Genomic DNA, 21,693 nt, shown 5'->3' on the forward strand with positions numbered 1-21,693 from the left:
TTACAAATATTATTCTACTCTCTAAAACAAATGTTGTCATACAAGCAGACATATTTCAGCGGGGATTTGGCACTATACTGTGACTAGCTCTTGTTAAATGTGTGATCTAACTCTTTCATTGTAATTGAAGACGCTCAATCTGTTACATAATGGCATAGTTTTGAATATTAACGCATAAACTTTAACAATGACTATGGATTAAAGATTTGAAGTCGTCTATAAGTGTTTAAATATCTATGATTTTTACCTATCAACCCGTCAGTTTGTTAAGATTTCGCTTGTAACCGGATTTTTTCAATCCATACCGGAGTCTATGGAGCATTTTGAGTGTGAGTCTAAGTATAAGGACTATGATGTGTCAGAAAATAATTGCAAATAAACAAAGCTGCAGCTTTTTTCTTGCATAATTTTTTCTGCTGTTTTAAAAACATTGTTTAAAGCGATTTATTCAGACTTTGAGGATTGTAAAACAGTGCAAACAATATTTTTAAAACTCCGATATATCAAACACATTTCTGAACAGATTCACCATTAAGCACAAAGAAATTCGTATTGAAAAACTAACATGTTGTATTACATATCCTAAACATGCTCAAAAAGATGGAGTTCTTGGAATATGTTAATGTAGCGGTAGTAGTCCCCAATATTAATTGTTTTTATCAGGCCCATTGCATAATATGATATAACATTTTTACATAATTGAGCAAGATTTTTCTTCAATTTTCTTTTGATATGCTGCATAAGCAGCCTCTGTTTGTCTTAGTCTCTCTTGCAGTGCAGCCTCAGCAGCTCTGGCATCTTCAGCAGCTTTAGCAGCATCTTGAATGGCTTTATCAGCTCTTTCAGCTTCAGCAGCTCTAGCATCTTCAGCAATTTTAACAGCGTCTGCAGCATCTTGAATGGCTGTAGCAGCTCTAGCAGCTTCAGCAGCTCTAGCTTCTTCAGCAATTGTAGCAGCTGCAGCAGCTGCAGCAGCTTTGGCAACTTCAGCTACTCTATGAGTTTCAGCTATTTCAACTGCAGCTTTGGCATCTGCAGCAGCTTTGATAAATTTAGCAGTTTCAGCTTCTCTAGCCTGTTTAACAGCTTCAGCAAGTCTTTGGTCTGCAGCAGCTTTAGCAGCTCTATTAACTTCAACAATTCTAGCAACTTCAGCAGCTTTAGCAGCTTCGTTACATCTAATAGCTTCAGCAGCTTCATCAGCTTCAGCTTTTTGTTTAAAACGTGAGCTAAAGCATGGTATAATCTTTTTCACATTTTCAATATCAAAAAAAATTAGCATATCTTTAATCATTTCTTCCTTTTCTGTTTGTGAGACCTTATTGTCTATGTACAACTCTTTATCTTTACAAAACCTGAATACCGGTTGAACTTCTGGATGCTTGACCTTTATATCATCAGGAAAGTTCTTTTCAAGTTCATCTTCATTTTTAGTAAATGTCATGATAACAAAAGCGTAATCATTAGCATCATCTCCAAAGTATTCTATGAAGCGTTGGAATTGGTCTTTTACTTCAGAGATCTTATTTGGATCTATTACAAAACAAACAGCATGAAATCCTGGATGCAAGTTTTTCTCTGTTTCTAAGAGTTGCTTCTTTAAATCTTCGTGACTTTGGCTAGAGGGATTCTTCACTGGGAATTCCACAATCTTTATTTTACGACCATTGTTTTCCCCACTCTAAAAATACAAATTATAGCTTTTAAATGGCATGACTATCAAATTTTCATATAAATACATCATGTCCCTGTGTAGCGTAACAGCATATAATGTTAAATAAAATATTAAGGGTTCCATAAAGAAAATATTTGAATGTTAGAAATAATAATAACATAAATGAAGTTTGGAAATTTAATAATAAATCTTGGTGATATATTGGCCATGATTATAGAATTTGAAAATTATTCTTATTTGTTAAATTATAATTAAGATCTCTTGCAAGTAAAGACCAGTCATATCAGTACATTCAATGTTAAAGTAGGCTAAATCAACAATTTGAAAGGGCAAAGATAAGATATTCTAAACCTATGAATCTGTTACTGGGCGTCTTGTATTTAGCAAAGGTGGCCCAATTGATAGTTTGATCAAAAATATTGACACAGAAATTCTAATCTTATTAAATTATTTTGTACATCTATTGAACTATGCCGGGTGAACACGATTACAATAATATCTTAGTATTACCAGACATACAAAGTATTGCAACGGGAATCTTAGTCTTATTAAGTTATATCTCTCACATCCATTGAACTATGTAGTCAAATCAGATGTCTGAAAGGATTAGTCGATAAATGGGTAAACACATGAAACTCCGTTCCCAGGGGGGTCATTGATTCAGTACATTAAGCAACTCAACCAATCAACGATAAGCACGTGCAGAAACGGACACTAATGACCAATCAAAGTTATAATTGAGTTTTATGCAAATTAACCTGTAAACAAAATGTAGATGTTTTGTCAGAATGGGGATCCTGCAGCTAGATTTAAAAGGAACTTTGAAACTTATAATTTTGGTGTTAGAAAATATCTTGATAGAATAATAAAAGAAATAGTTTTAATCGTTCAGAGACTTGTCTTGTTTCTATAAGTTAAATTAAAAACGTTGACTCTCAATTACGCTACACCTGGGTTACTCTACTGATGTAAACAAGTTATAGCTGTGGAAGCAATGTTATTGCTCAGAGGTCTTTAGAGATTTTAGATATTGCTTTGATTCCATATTGCAATGACAGCAATATTTCTAGGCACCACATTGAAGATGGCGGCAGCTGTCACACTGTCTGTCTGTCTCCCAGCAAGAACTTTGTTATGTTAACCATTATTAGACAATGCATTGTGAGTGATACAAGTCTCCCTTTTTTAAACGTCAAAGTCACACTTATAATAAAAGGCAAATGTCGAATCTTGACATTGACCAGCTTGTTCATAGTTTAACTTTGTCATTCATTATTTAATTTTAAAATCAAGTTTAGCATGAAATACAGTTATCTACCTGAAAGGTTGAGGTCACACCTACATGTGAAAAGTCAGTTTGGACATAAAACAGCTTGTCTGTTCTGTAGCTTAGTCATTAATGATGTAGTTTTAAAATAACCAAACATGACCAATATAACAAGATGGCATGTCGCATGTCAAAATTGTGTCCACATGGTATTATCTTTGAAAAAATAAATTACCACTCTAAAAGACTTAATCTTGATGAAACTTGGTCAGGATTTTTATCTTGACAATATCTAGGCCAAATTCAAATCATGATCAATTTAGGTATAAAAACTAGGTCATCAGGTCAAAATTTAGAAACAAAAGCTTTTAGAAAAACTTTAATTGCACGTGCTTACATACGCTTTGTTAGATACCTCGTTCAAATGTTAAGTGTTTTTTCACGAAGAGTGGATGGTCCAAATGCTTAATGATACCATTAAGGTTGTTTAAAGTAAGCCCACAAAATATCTTAAATAGAAAATGCAAACAATGATCTACATATAAGTGATCAGCGCTTCTGGTAAATCTTATTAAGACATATCTACATGAAATGCGAACAGTATGCTACACATAAAAAAAAAATATGTCATTTTATAGTTTCAGTTTTGAGAAAATAACAAAAAATATCAGTGATCTGAGATGAGAAAAGTTGTTGAGTGTATAAGCCACATTGATGACTGAAACTTGATGAAACAATGCTTATCTTGACAAAGTCTAGGCCAAGCTCCACTGTTATCAAAAACTTGTCACTAAGTTCAACTCTTAGATGACCTTGTTGCCATTCTAAAAGCCTTATTTATGACTTAATATTGATCAAACTTGGTCATTATGTTTACCTTAACAATAACTAAACCAAGATTTATTCAGCGTTGTGTGTTTTCACAAAACTAGGTCACCAGTAAAATATTAAGAAACCCGCTCTTGTAGCCACACTCTTGACTCAATCTTGAGTACACTTGGTAAGATAATGTTTATCTTAACACTACTATCTAAACCAAGTTATAATATTGGTCATGTAGGGTTAAGCACTTGTTTATCACTCAAGTCATTGATATTTTGAGTACTTTGAACTTTGACCGCTTTAGAGCCATCATGAAGTTCATTTTTACTAAGTTTGTTTAAACAACAAAGACATTGTATATTCTTCTTTTAGGATATGGATAATTAGTTTACTGTATAATTATGTAAAAGAGTGTTAAACCTACAATTGTTTTACTTTTTATAGAGTTCATAGCGCTTGTTACCTACCTGTGTGTCTTGGCATGCATTCCCCACTGTTGAAGCATGTTCAGTAAACAAGCTTTTACCCAGAAGAGAGTTCCCAGTTGCACTTTTTCCATGGCCAGTAAGTCCAATGAGGAGGATTCTTAGATCTTAAAATACAGAAACATTATTTATGTTACATTGTTTCATTATAATTTATGATTGGCCATGTCTAGGGTCATATGATTTAAATAGACTTTTGTAGTAATATTCTTTTGTGGTCTCTTAAGAAGTTGATTCAAATCATGTCCATGGGGTTGCAGCAAAAACGATCACGTGAATTATTTAGACTGATATAAAATAAATATTAAATTAAATTCCTTTTTGATATTAGAACTCCAAGAGCCTTGGTATTTGGTATGGCATATATTGTAATGTTTTTCTGCGTTCAAATTATGACCCTGGGGTCAAAACTGGCTGAACACTAGGGTCAGATAATGTAAACATTTTTTTGAAATTTTACGTATTTTCTGTAAAACAGAAAGATATAGTGGTCTAAAATTTGCCATTTAACAGCACATAATTGTCCTCTACTAAAAGTTTTCCAATCATGTCCTAGGTGCAAAATTTGCCCTCCCTGGTGTTGTGGGTGGGAAATGTTTATTGTTTAATTTATATTATGTATGTGACATCAGATTGCGGCCTTCTACAAAGATTGTTCAAATCATACCCCTGGAATCAGAACTGGCCAAGCCCTATTACTCAGGTTGATCAATATAGGGTCATCTCAGCCCTCTTGTTTATCATTTATAATTATACAATAATTATTATAAACAAAGGGCCCTGGAAGACCAGATACTTGTTAACAAATATTTTATAAAGGTATGTCTTGGCCATTATTTATATCACTTATTGGACTCAAGAATTACATCAATGCTACATTGATTTTAAACAGTAATATATAATAACAAGTTGCAAAAGGCAAGTTTTCAATCTCTTAGTTCACAAAATTATGGGAATTCCGTCAGTTAGTATCTGTCATAATTGTTAAAATTGTAAAGCATATGTACACACATTTGTTGATTTGTTGTTATTTGTGTTTACTTTGTTACCACAAATTATAATGATATTAGAAAACTATTCACTGTTGGTTCAGTTCATTAAAACTTTTGTTTATTCATAAAACTGATTTATTGAAGGTTCATACAATAGCAATTTATTACCTTAAAAAAGAGGTTTAAACAATACCATTATCAAGTAACGATCCAAGTATCTGCCACATGACTTTCCAGTTCCAGTGAGAGTTACATTACTTTTCCATTGTTGATTTCAACAAATAAACTAAAAACACCCTTCTAAACAGTAAGAACTGGCTTTTTGCAAACACTTCATTGCAAAATAAAGAGGATTATGTAACATTGTATTGGTTTCATAAAAGATTACACCTGTATCTATTTTCAATCTTGATTTTTCACAGCAGAAATGTTTAGTTCATTAACCCTAAAATTAAATCGGTGCTCACAAGAGGTGTAGCTTTATATTTCCAGGTATCAGGACACTTGTTCCTGCCAAAAATTCAAATCCAAAGTTCTGATTTGAATATTAGATTTGTGTGCATAGAAACTTTAAAGTGTGATGTTGCTCTTTTAGTTGTTTGAGTGAACAACTAAGGTTAATAGTGGTGTTTTGAAAATCAGTCTGCAGACCATTACCGTTCAATCACTCACAAATCGAGGATTGAAGGCAATGCGTGCCGAAAAATAGTTTGCGGAGGTATACTTTAAGTAATTTTCCCCTACCGGTGAAACCGGAGGGGACTTATGGTTGTCAGTCAGTCAGTCAGTCAGTCAGTCAGTCAGTCAGTCTGTCACACTTTTTATCCCTCGCCATAGGCGGAGGGATATTGTTTAGGCGTTGTCCGTCCGTCCATCTGTCTTTCCGTCCGTCGGTCTTTCCGTCCATCCGGAGCCATATCTTGGAAGCTTTGGCGGATTTCATTTAAACTTGGTATGAGTATATATGGATAAGGGGATGATGCACGCCAAATGGCATTGTACACTATCTGTTAATTATGGAGTTATGGCCCTTTTTATCTTGATAAAATGCTTTTTTGTGTGTCCGGAGCCATATCTTGGAAGTGCTTTGGCAGAATTCATTGAAACTTGGTATGAGTATATAAATTATATGAATAAGAGGATGATGCACGCCAAATGGCATTGTACACCATATGTTAATAACGGAGTTATGGCCCTTTGTATCTTGAAAAAATGCTTTTTTGAGTGTCAAATATAACACTTTTGTTTTCAGAAGCATATTGGCGGGGGATATCAATTCAACGAATTTGCTTGTCTGGATCCTGCGATAACAATTTTTTTTACAAATGCTGGGTCAACTTTTAAGAAATAACACGATACACAACTCGCGTGACCTACTTGACACCGATCAGACAGGATTAATGAATAAAATCTTCACCTTCGCATTGGACCAATGAAATCACTCGTGTGTTTCAAATGTTGGTTAGTTGAAATGTATGTAAACAAAGGTTTCAAACGGCGCTGGACAGTTAGTTTTGATGCATAATGCAATGGCAAGCACGGTAAGAATGTTTTTTCATACGTTTTATTGAATTATGGTATCGAGGTCCGTGAACTTTGCAGGGAAAATGCCCTTTACTCCGTGAAGATTTCATTAATTTATCCTGTCTGATGGATGTTAAGTAGGTCACGCAAGTTGTGTATCATGTTATTTCTTTAAAGTTGACCCAGCATTTGTAAAAATATTGCAAGACATGTACATTTCCAGAAAGGAAATTCATTTCTGCGTTGAATAAGACAAAGATCGTGAAAATCGCTGCACAAATTATTGATGAAGTTAGGGCTGTTCAAAGCTATGCATCCTGTTTTCGGGTGATTTTGAGTTGGATACCTTGTTATATATATACATATGCTTGAAGTATAACCCTCTCTCTCTTCACTATAAGTTATTAACCCTGGTATTTTTTTGCATAGCCCAATAATTACACAGTGAAATTTTATAATGCAAAACATAACTAAAAAAGTATGACTGGGGTTCAAATGATAGTTTGCAATAAACACAACCCATTCAGAATTATAAAGAGTGTGTGGTCGAGATGTGTGTGCACTGTTTATCATCATATTTATGTTATAGAGATAACTTAAACAAAATAACAACAACATGTCTCTTTTTAGACGTTCTGAAAGCAATAAAAATATTATGAAAATGATATACTGTGAAACCATTATTTTCGCCAGCACGAAATTTCGTCGTTTTTTTTTTTTAAATAACGTTTTCGTCAGCACTTAAATTCGCCAATTCCTGGCTTTGAAAAAAGACCAAAAAAAATGCTTCAGTCAATATCCGATTTCTTTGTCAAACATGTCCGAAATATATCGCGGTTGCGATAAATCGTAGTGGGGAAAGAGGGAGGACACTTGAAAGTCACTTGCAGGTGGTGGGGCCGGTTTGTCACATGCCAATATACTAGTCTTTTGTTGATCAGTAATGTGCCCCCTTTAGTGCAGCATTATTATGATTAGCGATTGAGTGGGTCCGAAAAAATGTTAACGAGTGTTTGAAACAGTGAAGCCAATTGCCAATTTGTCTTATTCATTTACTATCATGGCCATAATGATAACAACCTTACCTTTTTCGGCGCAAATTAGAGAAGGTGCGAACATTATTGGTAATAATTAGTGTTAGGAAACTATTCGGTCAGTTTTCAATAAAGTTTCAAGAGTTTTGCATCGTAAATATTTGATATCTTTAACTACAGTAATTTGTCTGACATGTCACTTGTAATAATGTCAATGAATTTAGAAAATTTAAATTAATACACTTATTCCAATAATAACGCAGATGACAGGTTTAAAGTCTCAATAAATGTGTTTTAAAATTTTATTAACACAAACATACGCCATTTTTCGAAAGTGTAAAATTAACACTGCATTATTTGACAGCGGTTTCATAGGGCACAGTTCAGATTAAATTGTAACAACCAATGGACGAGTGAGTTTAAATTAGATTGAATGCAATGTTTTATTGTGTCATACTCAGTCATTCGAAAATCGTTCTTCTCTGGGATTTCCTGAAAATCGCGCGAAAATGAAAGTGAATTTCTGTAGACAATTACCCTACGTTTGGAATGAACTTATCGTCATAATTGCTAATTTCTCTTTACCTGTTACGAATACAATTGCTACAAATAACAATGATTTGAAACATGTATCGTAAAATTTGTCGAAGTTGTCAATGATTAAAAAAATCGATAGCCCATGAACGAAACACCAGCTATTTTCACACCTTTATTGTAGTTAAGCGGTAACAACCAAACACAAATCAATATGTTCTGTATTAATTTGTAATCAATGAGGATATGTATATCAGTCAGGTGTTGATCACACATCATCATCTTTTAATTTCGTTTGTCTTTGATCCGGATCCGCTGCGTGGAGGCTGTATAATTTGCAACAACACTGAGAAACACAATGCACACAATGGGTAATAAAGTTGTTAACAATTAGCGCTAAGCATTACTATTCTACCTAAACGTAGTCAACGGAGTCGATACAGCTGTACTGCACCTGCGTTTTACAGCAATGTCACGTGTCAGTTAAGTACACTGTGTAATCTACGCCCCTTTGTGTCAAAACCGGATTATCTTCATTACGAAACAGTCAGAGTATGTTTGCGTGGATTACGTTGGATTTTAATGCCTAATGCCTTCGGTAATTCAGTCTTAATTTTGTTCAAATATTGGACATGATTGTTCGTTAGGATCTTGAATTCGTCAATTGGTTGACTGACGTAATACATGAAAATTAATGCCTGACGATTAATAATGGTTTCACAGTAACGAGAACCAGTTAATATCGAGGGCTGCCACAAGACAGTTTTAACTGTCTTTTTTTGAAATTTTACAGGAGAAGCAAACAACATCACATTTTCTCCATTCTTATTGTTAACAACAAAATACTTCACATTTTATTACAGAATAGAGAAACAAACATATTTCATATAATCACAAAAATATATCTTAAAAAAGAAAATAACTTTGTAGAATTAATTGACTTACTACACTCTTGCGCTGAAATTGGACATGTTCGGGATTTTGAATTTCCTGCAATACTGTAGTAAGTCAACTAACTACAGTATTGCAGGAAATATTAATGGTAAGCAATACTTTTTTTTCTCTTCAATACAAAAGTAAGGGTTATAGAAATAACATTAACATTCTTAAAAAGGGAACTTTTTTATTTTTTTTACTTTTTCAACACATGTTACTCTAAAAATTTGCATATTTGCATATATTTGGCATTTGGTGTGATAAATTTAACAAAGTTAAAAGGTATTGTCAATATTTTTATACAAATTTGCTGATCAAAGAGTACATAAAAATGGAAAATACTGCAAATTGATTATCATTAACCTTATTATCTTAATAGATAGGCAAAAACATTTCATTTCTTTAAAATTTCATGATTTGCTTCATTTTGTATTATAAAGTCATATGTTTCCAGTAATTTCAATAATTCAGTGCACATATAAGATAGAACTTAAACCGATAAAATAACAATAGTAACTGACAGCAGGCAAATCATTTTGTATAATAATTTTTCATTTTTTGTTTATGTTAGAAAATATAACATTTTTAATATTATATAATTATTAACTGATGTAGTTCTCAGAGATTCAGTAAGAACTACCTATATTTTTTTAACATGTCAGACATACCTGATCAAGTTAAACAATAATTAAGAAATAACAATAAAACAATTTTCTGAACAATGTTTAAAGTATTTTTCAAATTAGAATAATTATGTCTAATGTATGTAGCATTTATATACCAAGACATTGTTCTTGTCAATAAACAACTTAACAGCAAGTATAGTTGACAGGTCTGTGTAGACACAAATCAACAGCAGTTATGCAAATTCATGATTGTTTTCTAGTTTATTGTTGTCCATTAGAACATACTGGTGAATAATTATTAGTATTATTCATACATTAACGTCAGTATCATTCTGTATTATATTGCCATGCTAAAATATGACCGATTTGAGTTAAGGGTGGGGTAACAATAGATTATTATCAATTACACCTTTAGACAACCATTCGGCCGACCAGGAGGCGGCTGCAGTAGGCCCCAGGAAGGCCGCCGCTGATCAGGAAGTCAGCAAAATGGACACAAGTGGTGAGGTCATCCCGACCGCCTGCCACGTGGTTCCGGTTGATAGCGCTGTCGTAACCAACTGTGAGGTGTCTAGTTCCAGTGGAATCCCACTGGTAACAGCCAGCAGGAGTTGTCCAGCTTTGATAGCACCGCAGTAACCAACAATGAGGTGTCTAGTTATCGGAATCCCCCTGGTAACAGCCAGCAGGATTTGTCCAGCTATGGAAGCACCGCAGTAACCAACGGAGAGGTGTCTAGTTATCGGAATTCCACTGGTAACAGCCAGCAGGAGTTGTCAAGCTATGGTAGCACCGCAGTAAACAGCCATGAGGTGTCTAGTTATTGGAATCCCACTGGTAACAGCCAGCAGGAGTTGTCCAGCTATGGTAGCACCGCGGTAACCAACCGAGAGGTGTCTAGTTAACAGCCGTGAGGTGTCTAGTTATCGGAATCCCACTGGTAACAGCCAGCAGGAGTTGTCCAGCTATGATAGCAGTTTGCAAAGCCTTTGTTCCCCAAGCGTATGTTGTTGCAGCCGGACCATGTGGTGGTGACGGGCATGCCGATACTGTTTGATGTCGCTGATGTCCCATTAAGCGTCCTCGTCCCGCTCAAGTCGCTAGGTTTTCCCCTGGAAGTCCCGGTAGAGAGCTACTATTTAGTCAATGTAGTCCTGTTTCTGTTTCATTAGAGGCCCCTTCCACAGCCCATTTGTCAGGTACGTACCAGAGCGGCGTTGACGGTCACGAAGTGCAGGCGATATCTAGTGAAACTACCATAGAGGCGACGCACCCCCACCCTATCCTAAACAATCTTCCTGTTCTGAGTAACCCCCCGACCCAGTGGGATCAGGATGTCCTGACAAGGCTGCCAAATAGCGGGCTATATGATGTGAGGAGCAATTGGTTTGTATTTAAAGTAGGGATGGCATCCAATACCTATATCGGTATTCGAATACACGCAAATCCATTCAAAAGAATATTCGAATATTCGCATTAAACAGTTGGAATGTATTACCTTCTGTTTTCTGCAATGTATAACAAGGACGTATTCAAATTGTTTGTATTAATACCAGGTTATAACCATTTGCCGATTACTTAGAAGGTTGTTGCTTTTGTTAACTTTGCTGTAGAGTAATCTTATCGTTGTGAACTGAATCTATGACCGACACTCAAATCGGACACAAATAAAAAGATAAAAACAAGTCATAGAATTGTAATCATTTACATTTGAATTTTCCATAAATTTAATAATGGCGATAACATGTGTGTGTGTATAAAAAAGTATCATTTCAAAAGGTTATGCAAAATACATTGCAAAGAATTTAGTGATGACTGCATATTTTCTGTTCAAACAAACATTTATATCATTTGTCAACTTTGACTACTTAAAACATTTAATGACTGTTCAAACTGTGATCACACCATTTTAACTATTGTTCGCTAGTCATTTTAAGGCCCTAATTGGCAGCAAATTGACAAACAAAATTGACGCCCTTTCTTTGGGTGTGTATATTGCGACTGCACAATCGACGCTGATAAGAGCACGTTATCAGTTTGACACGACAAGCGTCTTATCAAACATGTTAATCCCTTTTGATTTCGGTTGGCAATAAGTTGTTATTGTTGTTGTAATTAGTAAACAACTTGCGGGTAATTAATTGAAAAGCACAAAATCGATTGAAATAGTAAACTTGCGAATACTCGAATGCCAACTCTGCCATTCGAATACTGATGATTCAATCGAATATTCAAATACTTTTGCCATCCCTAATTTAAAGCCAAACTTGGGCGGTACGCCAAGATTGATGGCTGGTTGGAAGTGATAGGCTGACTGTCTGGGCTGGTGCGTCACAGGTTACAAAGGCGGTTGACTTTTAGGCATTGCTCACTGAAGGGAGAGGGACGGTACCTTACACCGAGCTTATGCAGCGGCTACAGGAGCGCTTTGGCGCCAGAGAGCTACCTGTCACTGCGCAGGGGTTCCATGTTTTCCATCAGGAAGAAGGCGAGTCCCTAGACGATTGGTCAAATCGGGCACTAACGCTTGCAACCACGGCGTTTCGTGATCTGCGCTACGCATATGCCGCTGAGCAGGCAGTGACGAAATTTTGTCAGGGTTTGCTTGACAAGGAGGCCGGCAAGCATGTAAGCCTGCAGTTACCCACATCGATGGTGGATGCAATGCACAGAATGAAAATATATAGCCATGTTCAGTCCGCTTGCGCCGCGGCTTGAGGATGATCAAGCAGAATCTAGGTGGGTTCACGGATGAAAAAGGCACCCACTCCAGATGTGGTCAGTGGCTCGGCGGTGGACAAATTAACCCAGGTGGTCGAGCAGCTGCTGGATGCTGTGGAGCTATTGTCCAACTCTTTTGGAAGTTCGGGTGTTGATCCTTGTGACCGCCTATGAACGTGGTCCTGGTCCTAATGCTTTCAAAATTAGAGCTGGAAACAGGTGAAACAATGGTTACCATATTGGGTACCAAGGTTCAAATTTCCATCCTGAGGGATTGAATTGAGCTGATATGGCTCCAATTGGGGAGAGTATCCTCGGCGGGACATATCATGTCTTACATGCGGTGGTTTAGGACATTTCCAGCGTACTTGTGTGACCAATTAATATTTGTATATGTGCAAAAAAAACAATGATCTTTTACTTGCACAATTAATAATTTCAGATTAAGTAATGCTTAAATCTCATAATCTAATATTATATAAAAGTATTAAATTAAAGAAACAACATAATAATAATTTAATAGTCTTAACTTTGGCATGGTTTTAAAAAAGGTGCTTCAAAAATCTGATCTTGTAGGTATAATATGAAATGTATGAGTTTGAAAATAACTCAAGATGTTGCACACAACCATTTAAACCATTTTTCAAGATAAACTGATGATGTCATCAACATTATGACATCACATTGAGTTGACTTGAGACTGTATTGCAAGAACAAATACCATGAAGATCAATAAAATGTCTGTGCAATAATGTAGTAAGTTGACTTACTACTGTATTGCAAGAATTTTTATTTTCAGAATGAGATAAGACTATATTGCATTATAGACATATACACTATTTTCTTTAAGAAGAAAGCAAAACTTTTTCTTGTATTGATGTAAAACATGCTTACAGGTTTAAAAATGCAATAAAGTCAATTTTGTAAAAATATGCAGTTAAGACAGTATTGCGGGCAGCCCTCGATATAAAATAAAATTTGTGATCACCGTTATATTAAATCAATATTGTGGGAATATCTAATACCTATCACACTAAGAATATAATTTCATAATGGAAATTCCCTTTTCAAAACTTTTGACACTATATACAATTCAAAATAAACAATAAGATAATTGATGAAAATAAATATACAAAAATCTGGGAGCAGTACTTTTTACGCACAAATTAGATAGTCATAAAGACAGCGCTGTTGACCCGTACTTTGTTGTTTATGCATTACTTGTTACCCTGGTTGAATGAATATTTTAACAGCAATAGATACAGCCAATGGCAAGTCATCAAGACCATACTTTCAAAACAGACACGTTGTCAACCAGTCTCTGACCTTAACATCAGTATAGAACACTCATGCGCTATTTTACCCAGCTTTTCGCCTTAAATGACCTATACATAATGCCATCAGGACATCATAACAAACCCTGAGTTTTAATAACCCACATTAATACGTGAACATCCTTCATCATGTACATGTGCTGGAATTTACCAAACGCTACGCCATCTTTGTTCAAGAACGCTACTACGCTTTCATCAGCAAAGTCTGCTAATTTCCCAATAATTATGCAACCGTCAAATGAAATCCTGAATGGAATCGATTTGTAAGTAAATATTTTATCATTTTTTTACAATTTTTTAAAATTAATAGTATTAAAATGACTAAAAATTATTATGAAAGCAATAAGAAAAGAACGATTTTAATTTAACATGTGCTCGAATTGCGAAACCCATTTACGCCTATCAACTTTAAACCTTCCATATTTTACACACAAATACAATTTTATGTGTTGTTTAATGCAGTTGCAGTGAAGAATTTGTGCATATAATATGTGTTTTTTCGTTATTTTCAATGGGTACGAAATGGGTACGAAACTTCGGTTTGTTCCGATCTGGTTCATACCAAAAGTTCAAAAATCGCAAAATCAACAGTTTTTTAAATGATTTCAAACCATGAATGTCCAAATAAAATAGTCACGTTTATTGTTATTGCGTTATCCTGGGATAAACTGTCACGGAGATCAATAATTATAACGATTATTAGGGACGCTATTTATTTAATCAATACCATGACAATAACACGTGTTAATCTGTTTAAACAGGCATTTGTGAGCATTTATGTTTAACAGTTCCATTATTATAATGTTCTGGGAACGATATATTTTGATTAAGATACCAACCATTTCTGAAATAAAAAGTACGTCTTCCACTCAATGTACTATATTTCGGATATGTTAAAATTCTGACATTAAGATAGTGATATTTATGTGTTGATTTTGTGTATATAGTTTGTAAAAATATGTTTTGTGTTATTTCCGACAACAAGAATGGAGTGTGGCGATGATCCTGGGCCTTTCTGTCAAGAATTAGATGTGAAAAATATTCATTTAATTGAACCTGGAAATCAACCACCACAGCTAACAGAAAACCTTTTAACAATAGGTGTTGTGGTACAATTTGTGAAATGTGATAATAAACAGAAGTTGATGTATATCATGTCCAAATGACCAAATGTAACTGTTTAACAATTTGAATTTAGGTGCTTTATCTTCTGATGTTTAATTTATTTTTCCTTTCATATGATGTATATTTGTGTGATTGTAGTTTTTAATAAATAATTCTGATCAAAACATTTATGCAGTATGCTATTACATTATTATTAGTGTTATTATATTATGTTGGTTATCTGGTTTATCAATTGGAAAAAATGTTATTTATATAAAAATAAAGCTTATTAAGACTTATGAAGGTACTTCAATTATATTTTGTTATTTATGTATTAACATACTTCTCAAAGTAATAAAAATATAGTCCATGCCATTATTTATTAATGTAGTAGATGTACCGGTGGTTTTCACACTGCAATAAAGTGACGACAACTTTTTTGGGGCCAGTGAAACCCCTGAAAAGTGTTTTATTATGCTATTTGTATTTGTCTGCGGTATTAATTTTTACTGGACGATAGTTCTTTTAAACCTCAATAGCTTATTTGTTGTTTGTTGAGATAAAGTATTTTTAATGCAAAATATGGATTCCTTGTGAAAAAAACAACATATAGAAGGCAAGTTTCAACCAAATCAGACAATTAAAACAAAAATATAAATTCAAATGATAGCAAAATGAAAAAAAGTTATTTTGTTCCACGCACGAAGTCCGCAAAACACACAGGTACTATGACCAAAATGCTCAGCAAAAAAATCACCAAAAGTTTATTTATATGGACAAGTGAAACAATTGCATAACTTTTGAACCAGTTAAGATATTTTTAAAATTTAAACTAATTTAAAAACTGCACATCAAGACCTACAGTCTGATTATGATCATTTTGTACATCAACATGTTTGAAAAAAATCACTGTGGTTGCTTAGTAGAAAGAACCTCATACCATAACACTTTTTAAAATGAGAGCATATTTGGTCATCCATCTTTTTTTTTTTTTTTTTTTTCCGTCCTCATACCAGACACTTTTAGAAAAAAAATCCGAAAATCATTTTATAAAAAAATTCTGGCCTTACAATTACGCGTTAAAATCCATCTTGCAAAATGTCAGGGTCTGTACTCGGTCACTTAATCGTCAGGGGAAGACATAATTTACTATAGATAAACACAGTTTTGCTTTCAAGATGAGAAAAAACTACCAAAATAGTATACTTTCACGTTAAGAGGAAAATCGTTTAATTATCTAACCACAAATGTTTGTCGTACTCGGTCAGCACATCTGAAAATCGTTCCTGAAGGCCTGAATAGGCTACCCTTATTTGTCAGTTTGTTGTATTTGCTTTTTATGCCCCTGGTAGGGTGGCATATAGCAGTTGAACTGTCCGTCAGTATGTCTGTATGTCAGTCTGTCCGTCCGTACGAAAACTTTTTCAATATTTAACATAGCAACTTGATATTTGGCATGCATGTGCATCTCATGGAGCCGCACATTTTGATTTGCAAAAGGTGAAGGTCAAGGTCATCCTTCAAGGTAAAATGTCTAATATATGGCGTCTGTCAATCCATCCAAAAACTTTAACTTTGGCCATAACTTTTTCACTATTGAAGATAGCAACTTGATATTTGGCATGCATGTGTATCTCCTGGAGATGAACATTTTGAGTGGTGAAAGGAGAAGGTCAAGGTCATCCATGAAGGTCAAATGTCAAATATTCTGTCCAAAAACTTAAACATTTGCCATAACTTTTTCACTATTGAAGATAGCAACTTGATATTTGACATGCATGTGTATCTCCTGGAGCTGAACATTTTGAGTGGTGAAAGTTGAAGGTCAAGGTCATCCTTCAAGGTCAAATGTCAAATATTCCATCCGAAAACTTTTACATTGGCCATTACTTTTTAAATATTGAAGATAGCAACTTGTTATTTGGCATCATGTGTATCTCCTGGAGCTAAACATTTGGAGTGGTGAAAGGTCAAGGTCAAGGTCATCCTTCAAGGTCAAAGGTCAAAAATAAAAAATAAAAATCATTCAATCTCTTACTTACTTCTCATGGAGCTGCACATTTTGAGTGGTGAAAGGTCAAGGTCATCCTTCAAGGTCAAAGGTCAAATATATGGCTGCAAAGCGGCGCAATAGCATTGTGTTTCTGACAAACACATCTCTTGTTTGAATTCAATTTTATATCGAAATGCATTGTGCTAAAATAAACCATTTACAACTCTCAATTAGATTTAAAAAGACCCGCTTCATGCGAAAATGGGTTTTATGCCATCATAACTAAAGCCCACCCAGCCTGCGCATGTCTCAGTCTGGTCAGAAGATACATAATGAGAGATACATAATGAGACCATAAAACCTTGAGTGATTTTTTAGTGGAAAGCATCGCCTCTGACCAGACTACGCAAATGCACAGGCTGGGCTTGAGCTACCCCAGCCAAAATGCCATAAGACTCATTTTCACATGACACTGTTGTGGAAGTGTTATTTGAATGTTTCAAAAGAAAATTGCCCGTTACATATTAACAACTGATATATTTCGCTGGTGGAAAAATAAACTGATAATAAGCCATGTGAGGATACATGATGTGAAGACACATGATGTGAACTCCCGTAGCATAATTTGTATTCTTCTGACACTAATGTGTGGTTTGATTTATTTATATATATATATAATAAAACACATTTCATGTGGTGAATATGCGACTAACAAGTGAAAAAAACAACACACAATTGTTTAACTTTTGTTTTTCAATTTAATTATTTAGAAACATAAATTTCAAACTTTATTTCAAAGTCAGCATGTTCGCCGAATATCTTTTTAAAAGATGTTTCTTATTATATTTAGTTGTTTTTTATATTCGTTTTAAGCGATTATAAATCATTTTTGTCGTTGTCTATATATTATAACTGTAGTTATTGGTGAACTCCATGTGACTATGATTTCGTATTTTTATTATGCAAAAATATCCACTTACGCGAGACGTATTATTCGCATAAACCTTTGTAAACTTCTATTAATAACCAACCAATGAAACTATACATATCCAGAAGCCGGGGCCTTATGAATGGAATTATGTAAAGATTTGACCTCTCACTGAAGTAAACAATGGAAACGTAGCTCCTAGTTGACCCTTTCTTTGTGCGAATGCAGTTTGAGTGTAAAGTGTGATGTTTACTATCATATCTAACTATGTGAGTTTACCCATCGCTTGATTTGAGTCTAACAAAGAATGAACCACAACATAATTATAATAATAAATGTATTGGTAATAACCAGCAATTTATTAAATTCTCAAGCAAACCACATTAAAACTTGAGCTATGCTGGTCGAAATACCATAAGACCCATTTTCACATGATGCGGCTATGAAAGTGTGATGTAAATGTTTGGAAAGAAAACTGCGTGTTCAAGCAAACCGTGACTTTATTTTCTTTATAATATATTTCGTAAGAAATTAAATGCTTCATTTAATTTATTTTCATGTCATCTTAATTAATTTTCATGTACTGACATTAACGTGTAAGTCCTCTACCGTCACCCCGTCACCAATATAAGTACTAAAAATTATGTGTTTTTTTAAATAATTTAATTTACAAAAAGGTTGAAATTGTTGTTGTCACTTGTTAGTTGCATATTCACCGCATGAAATGTGTGTTATGCGAATATGGATAATTTATTTCCGATTGTCATGATTTTTCTTAATTAACAGTGTATTACGTATCATTATGAAACATAATGAAATACAATTAAGATTCATATTACAATAAAACATTTTCCTTTTAACGTTTGTTTTGCTTTTCATAGTGAAATTATGGTTCTATTGATCACTTAGTAAAATGGCATTGAGTTTTTCCGTTTTTCTCCCTTTGATCAGAAAAGGAATCGGCTGTGTTTGTGTTTATAATACTTTCAAAAACACACACTGTATCAACTGCTATTATTAAAATCAAGGTATCATTGGTTGATATAATGGACCGGTGTTGTTTGTACCCGGGTGATAATGGGGTTTTCTAAAGTCTAGCGAATTCTGGGATCAGTCTATTACGAACCTCCGAACATTTCCCAGCCATATCAGATCCCCCGGCCCCCTCCTGCTGTACTACCAGAAACAGTCAAGTGCTATCGAAGAGGTTACGCAAAAGTCGTCTTTTAATAGCCTCAGTTTGGGAATGAACTGTGCCGCGAAAAATTACCACTTGCCTGACGTAGCACATAGTGGACTATTTTAATCATTCATAAACTTACTCTTCGGCGAAACGTATAGCTTTTTTGACTTTTTATATAAATGATCCTTTTAAAATTCTTTCATTTAACAAAATATTCATATAATGTTTCAATATGTAAATTATTGTAGTTCAAGAACTGAAACAACGCCGCAAATTATTTCTTGGCGTGTATGCAGGTTGCAGGTAGTGATCAGGTTAAAAGTAATGCTCAAAACTAGATTGCAAAACTTGCTCTTTACCTTAGTTGTTCGCAAGTGAACAACTAAAAACCTCATAACTTATTATATGTTCTTCTAAAATTGTTTTAATAGTGCCTGAACTCATATCGAATCTGGGTCATGTGGCGGTTAAACAATTATCAAGTCAGCAGCATTTCTCAGAAGAATTACATTCTGTAGGGTTAAAGTGGCTACATGTGTAGCTCAAGGTCCTTTATGACCTAGAGTTCATTTATTTAGAAAATACTTACTGGTACTGTTAAGGTGTGTCACACTATCTAAACCATACCCTTAATGTTAAAATGCAAATGTTAAAAGGACAAAAATAATGTGATTACCTTCTGTGGACCTTGTTGATCCCAAACCACGGACATGGGTCAGATAAAAGTCTGTTGCTCTTTTGTCTATCTCTCTTGTCAGTCTGTTTTGAAAGTATGGTCTTGATGACTTGCCATTGGCTGTATCTATTGCTGTTAAAATATTCAAAACCATTTGTTCCTTGTCATCTTTAGATGCTTTGTTATCAATGAATAGTATTTTGTCTTGACATCTTTTTCTTAGCACTTTGAAAGCTTTTTCTCCTTCATCATCAGGATTTGTTTCCCCTCCATGTATGTAGTTCATCATGTCCTCTTCTGTTTCCGTGTAAGTAAGAATGAGGAATGCATATGCATCAACACCTTTACCAAAAAATTTAAAGAACAATTCAGCAGTTTCAACCATTTCCTTGGAAAACCGATCTGGACGCATTACTAAGCAGATAGCATTGAAGCCCGGCAATGTCATCCCAATACATTGTGCTATTTGTTGATACACAGTTGCATCATTAAATGAGGTGTCAAAAATGCCAGGTGTGTCCACTACTTCTAATCTTCTCTCAAATCTGACTCTTTCCTGCTAAAAGAGTTGCCACTATTTTATTAATGTTAATCAGCATGCAAAAAAACCCACTTTAAACAAAAGATTGTTTTAATAAAGGCAACATAATTTGTATGCTCTACACAAAGTTGGGAGTATGGAGGATATAGGTGCTGCTTTATCCGTCTCTGACATTAAAAATCAAAAGGCCAATTCCAATGAATTAAACTTGATATGAAGCATTTCTGCAGGGTGGACATGCACATAATTGTCAGGTCGTTCTGGTGCAATGATTGTTCAGGGAGTTGTTGCCCTTCGGTTTTAAAACTTTATTGATTAATGTCATACGCAAATGGATTTTTTGTTTCCACACCAGATCTCAGAATCTTATGATTTGACTTTGATGGAACTTCATAAGCACTTTTCTTGAAGGATGGGCATATGTATATTGGCAGGTTTTTGCTTTGTTACATTTTCAGAGAGTTATTCCCCTTTTAATTGTTATATGTTTTGCATGTGATCTCAGACACTTATGATCCACATGAAAATAAATATGCAGCATCCCTTTTTAGTACATATGCGTATATTTTTAGGGCATTCTCAACCAATCATGGTTCAGGGATTTATTGCTTTTCATCCCCCGCCAGAGGCGGAGGGATATTGTTTTGGCGTTGTCCATCCGTCCGTCTTTCCGTCTGTCTTTCCGTCCATCCGGCACTTTTGTGTCTGGAGCCATATCTTGGGAAGTGCTTTGGCGGATTTCATTGAAACTTGGTATGAGTATATATATGGATAAGAGGATGATGCCTGCCAAATGGCATTGTACGCCATCGGATAATAACGGAGTTATGGCCCATTGTATCTTGAAAAAATGCTTTTTTGTGTCCGGAGGCATATCTTGGAAGTGCTTGGGGGATTTCATTGAAACTTGGTATGAGTATATATATGGATAAGAGGATGATGCACGCCAAATGGCATTGTACGCCATCGGATAATAACGGAGTTATGGCCCATTGTATCTCGAAAAAATGCTTTTTTGTGTCCGGAGGCATATCTTGGAAGTGATTTGGGGGATTTCATTGAAACTTGGTATGAGTATATATATGGATAAGAGAATGATGCATGCCAAATGGCATTGTACGCCATCGGATAATAACGGAGTTATGGCCCATTGTATCTTGAAAAAATGCTTTTTTGAGTGTCAAATATAACACTTTTGTGTTCCAGAAGCATATTGGCGGCGGATATCAATTCAATGAATTTGCTTGTTGATCATTAATATGCCCTTTTCTAATGAATTTTATGTTTCTTTGTCACTAATTACAGAAACAAATGATCT

General features: G+C 34.7%; 1 protein-coding gene across 1 annotated transcript; it reads right to left on the bottom strand.

Moving 5' to 3' along the window:
- Window positions 1–691: 691 nt before the first annotated feature.
- Window positions 692–20,385, bottom strand: LOC127864400 (GTPase IMAP family member 8-like). Its single transcript, XM_052404056.1, has 3 exons — window positions 19,835–20,385; window positions 4,232–4,356; window positions 692–1,681 (listed from the first exon to the last, which is right to left on the bottom strand). The coding sequence occupies exons 1-3, from the start codon at window positions 20,280–20,282 to the stop codon at window positions 692–694; spliced, it is 1,563 nt and encodes a 520-aa protein (XP_052260016.1). The 5' UTR covers window positions 20,283–20,385.
- Window positions 20,386–21,693: the final 1,308 nt, after the last annotated feature.

The sequence above is a fragment of the Dreissena polymorpha genome, chromosome 1, assembly GCF_020536995.1.
Source record: "Dreissena polymorpha isolate Duluth1 chromosome 1, UMN_Dpol_1.0, whole genome shotgun sequence".
Lineage (NCBI taxonomy): Eukaryota > Metazoa > Mollusca > Bivalvia > Myida > Dreissenidae > Dreissena > Dreissena polymorpha.

Coding starts and splice junctions, on each gene's coding strand:
- LOC127864400 (XM_052404056.1), bottom strand. CDS start 20,282: ATGACATTGCCGGGCTTCAATGCTATCTGCTTAGTAATGCGTCCAGAT. Junction 4,357..19,834: donor ATCAACAAGGTCCACAGAAG/GTAATCACATTA, acceptor CTGTATTTTAAG/ATCTAAGAATCCTCCTCATT. Junction 1,682..4,231: donor ATGCATGCCAAGACACACAG/GTAGGTAACAAG, acceptor TTGTATTTTTAG/AGTGGGGAAAACAATGGTCG.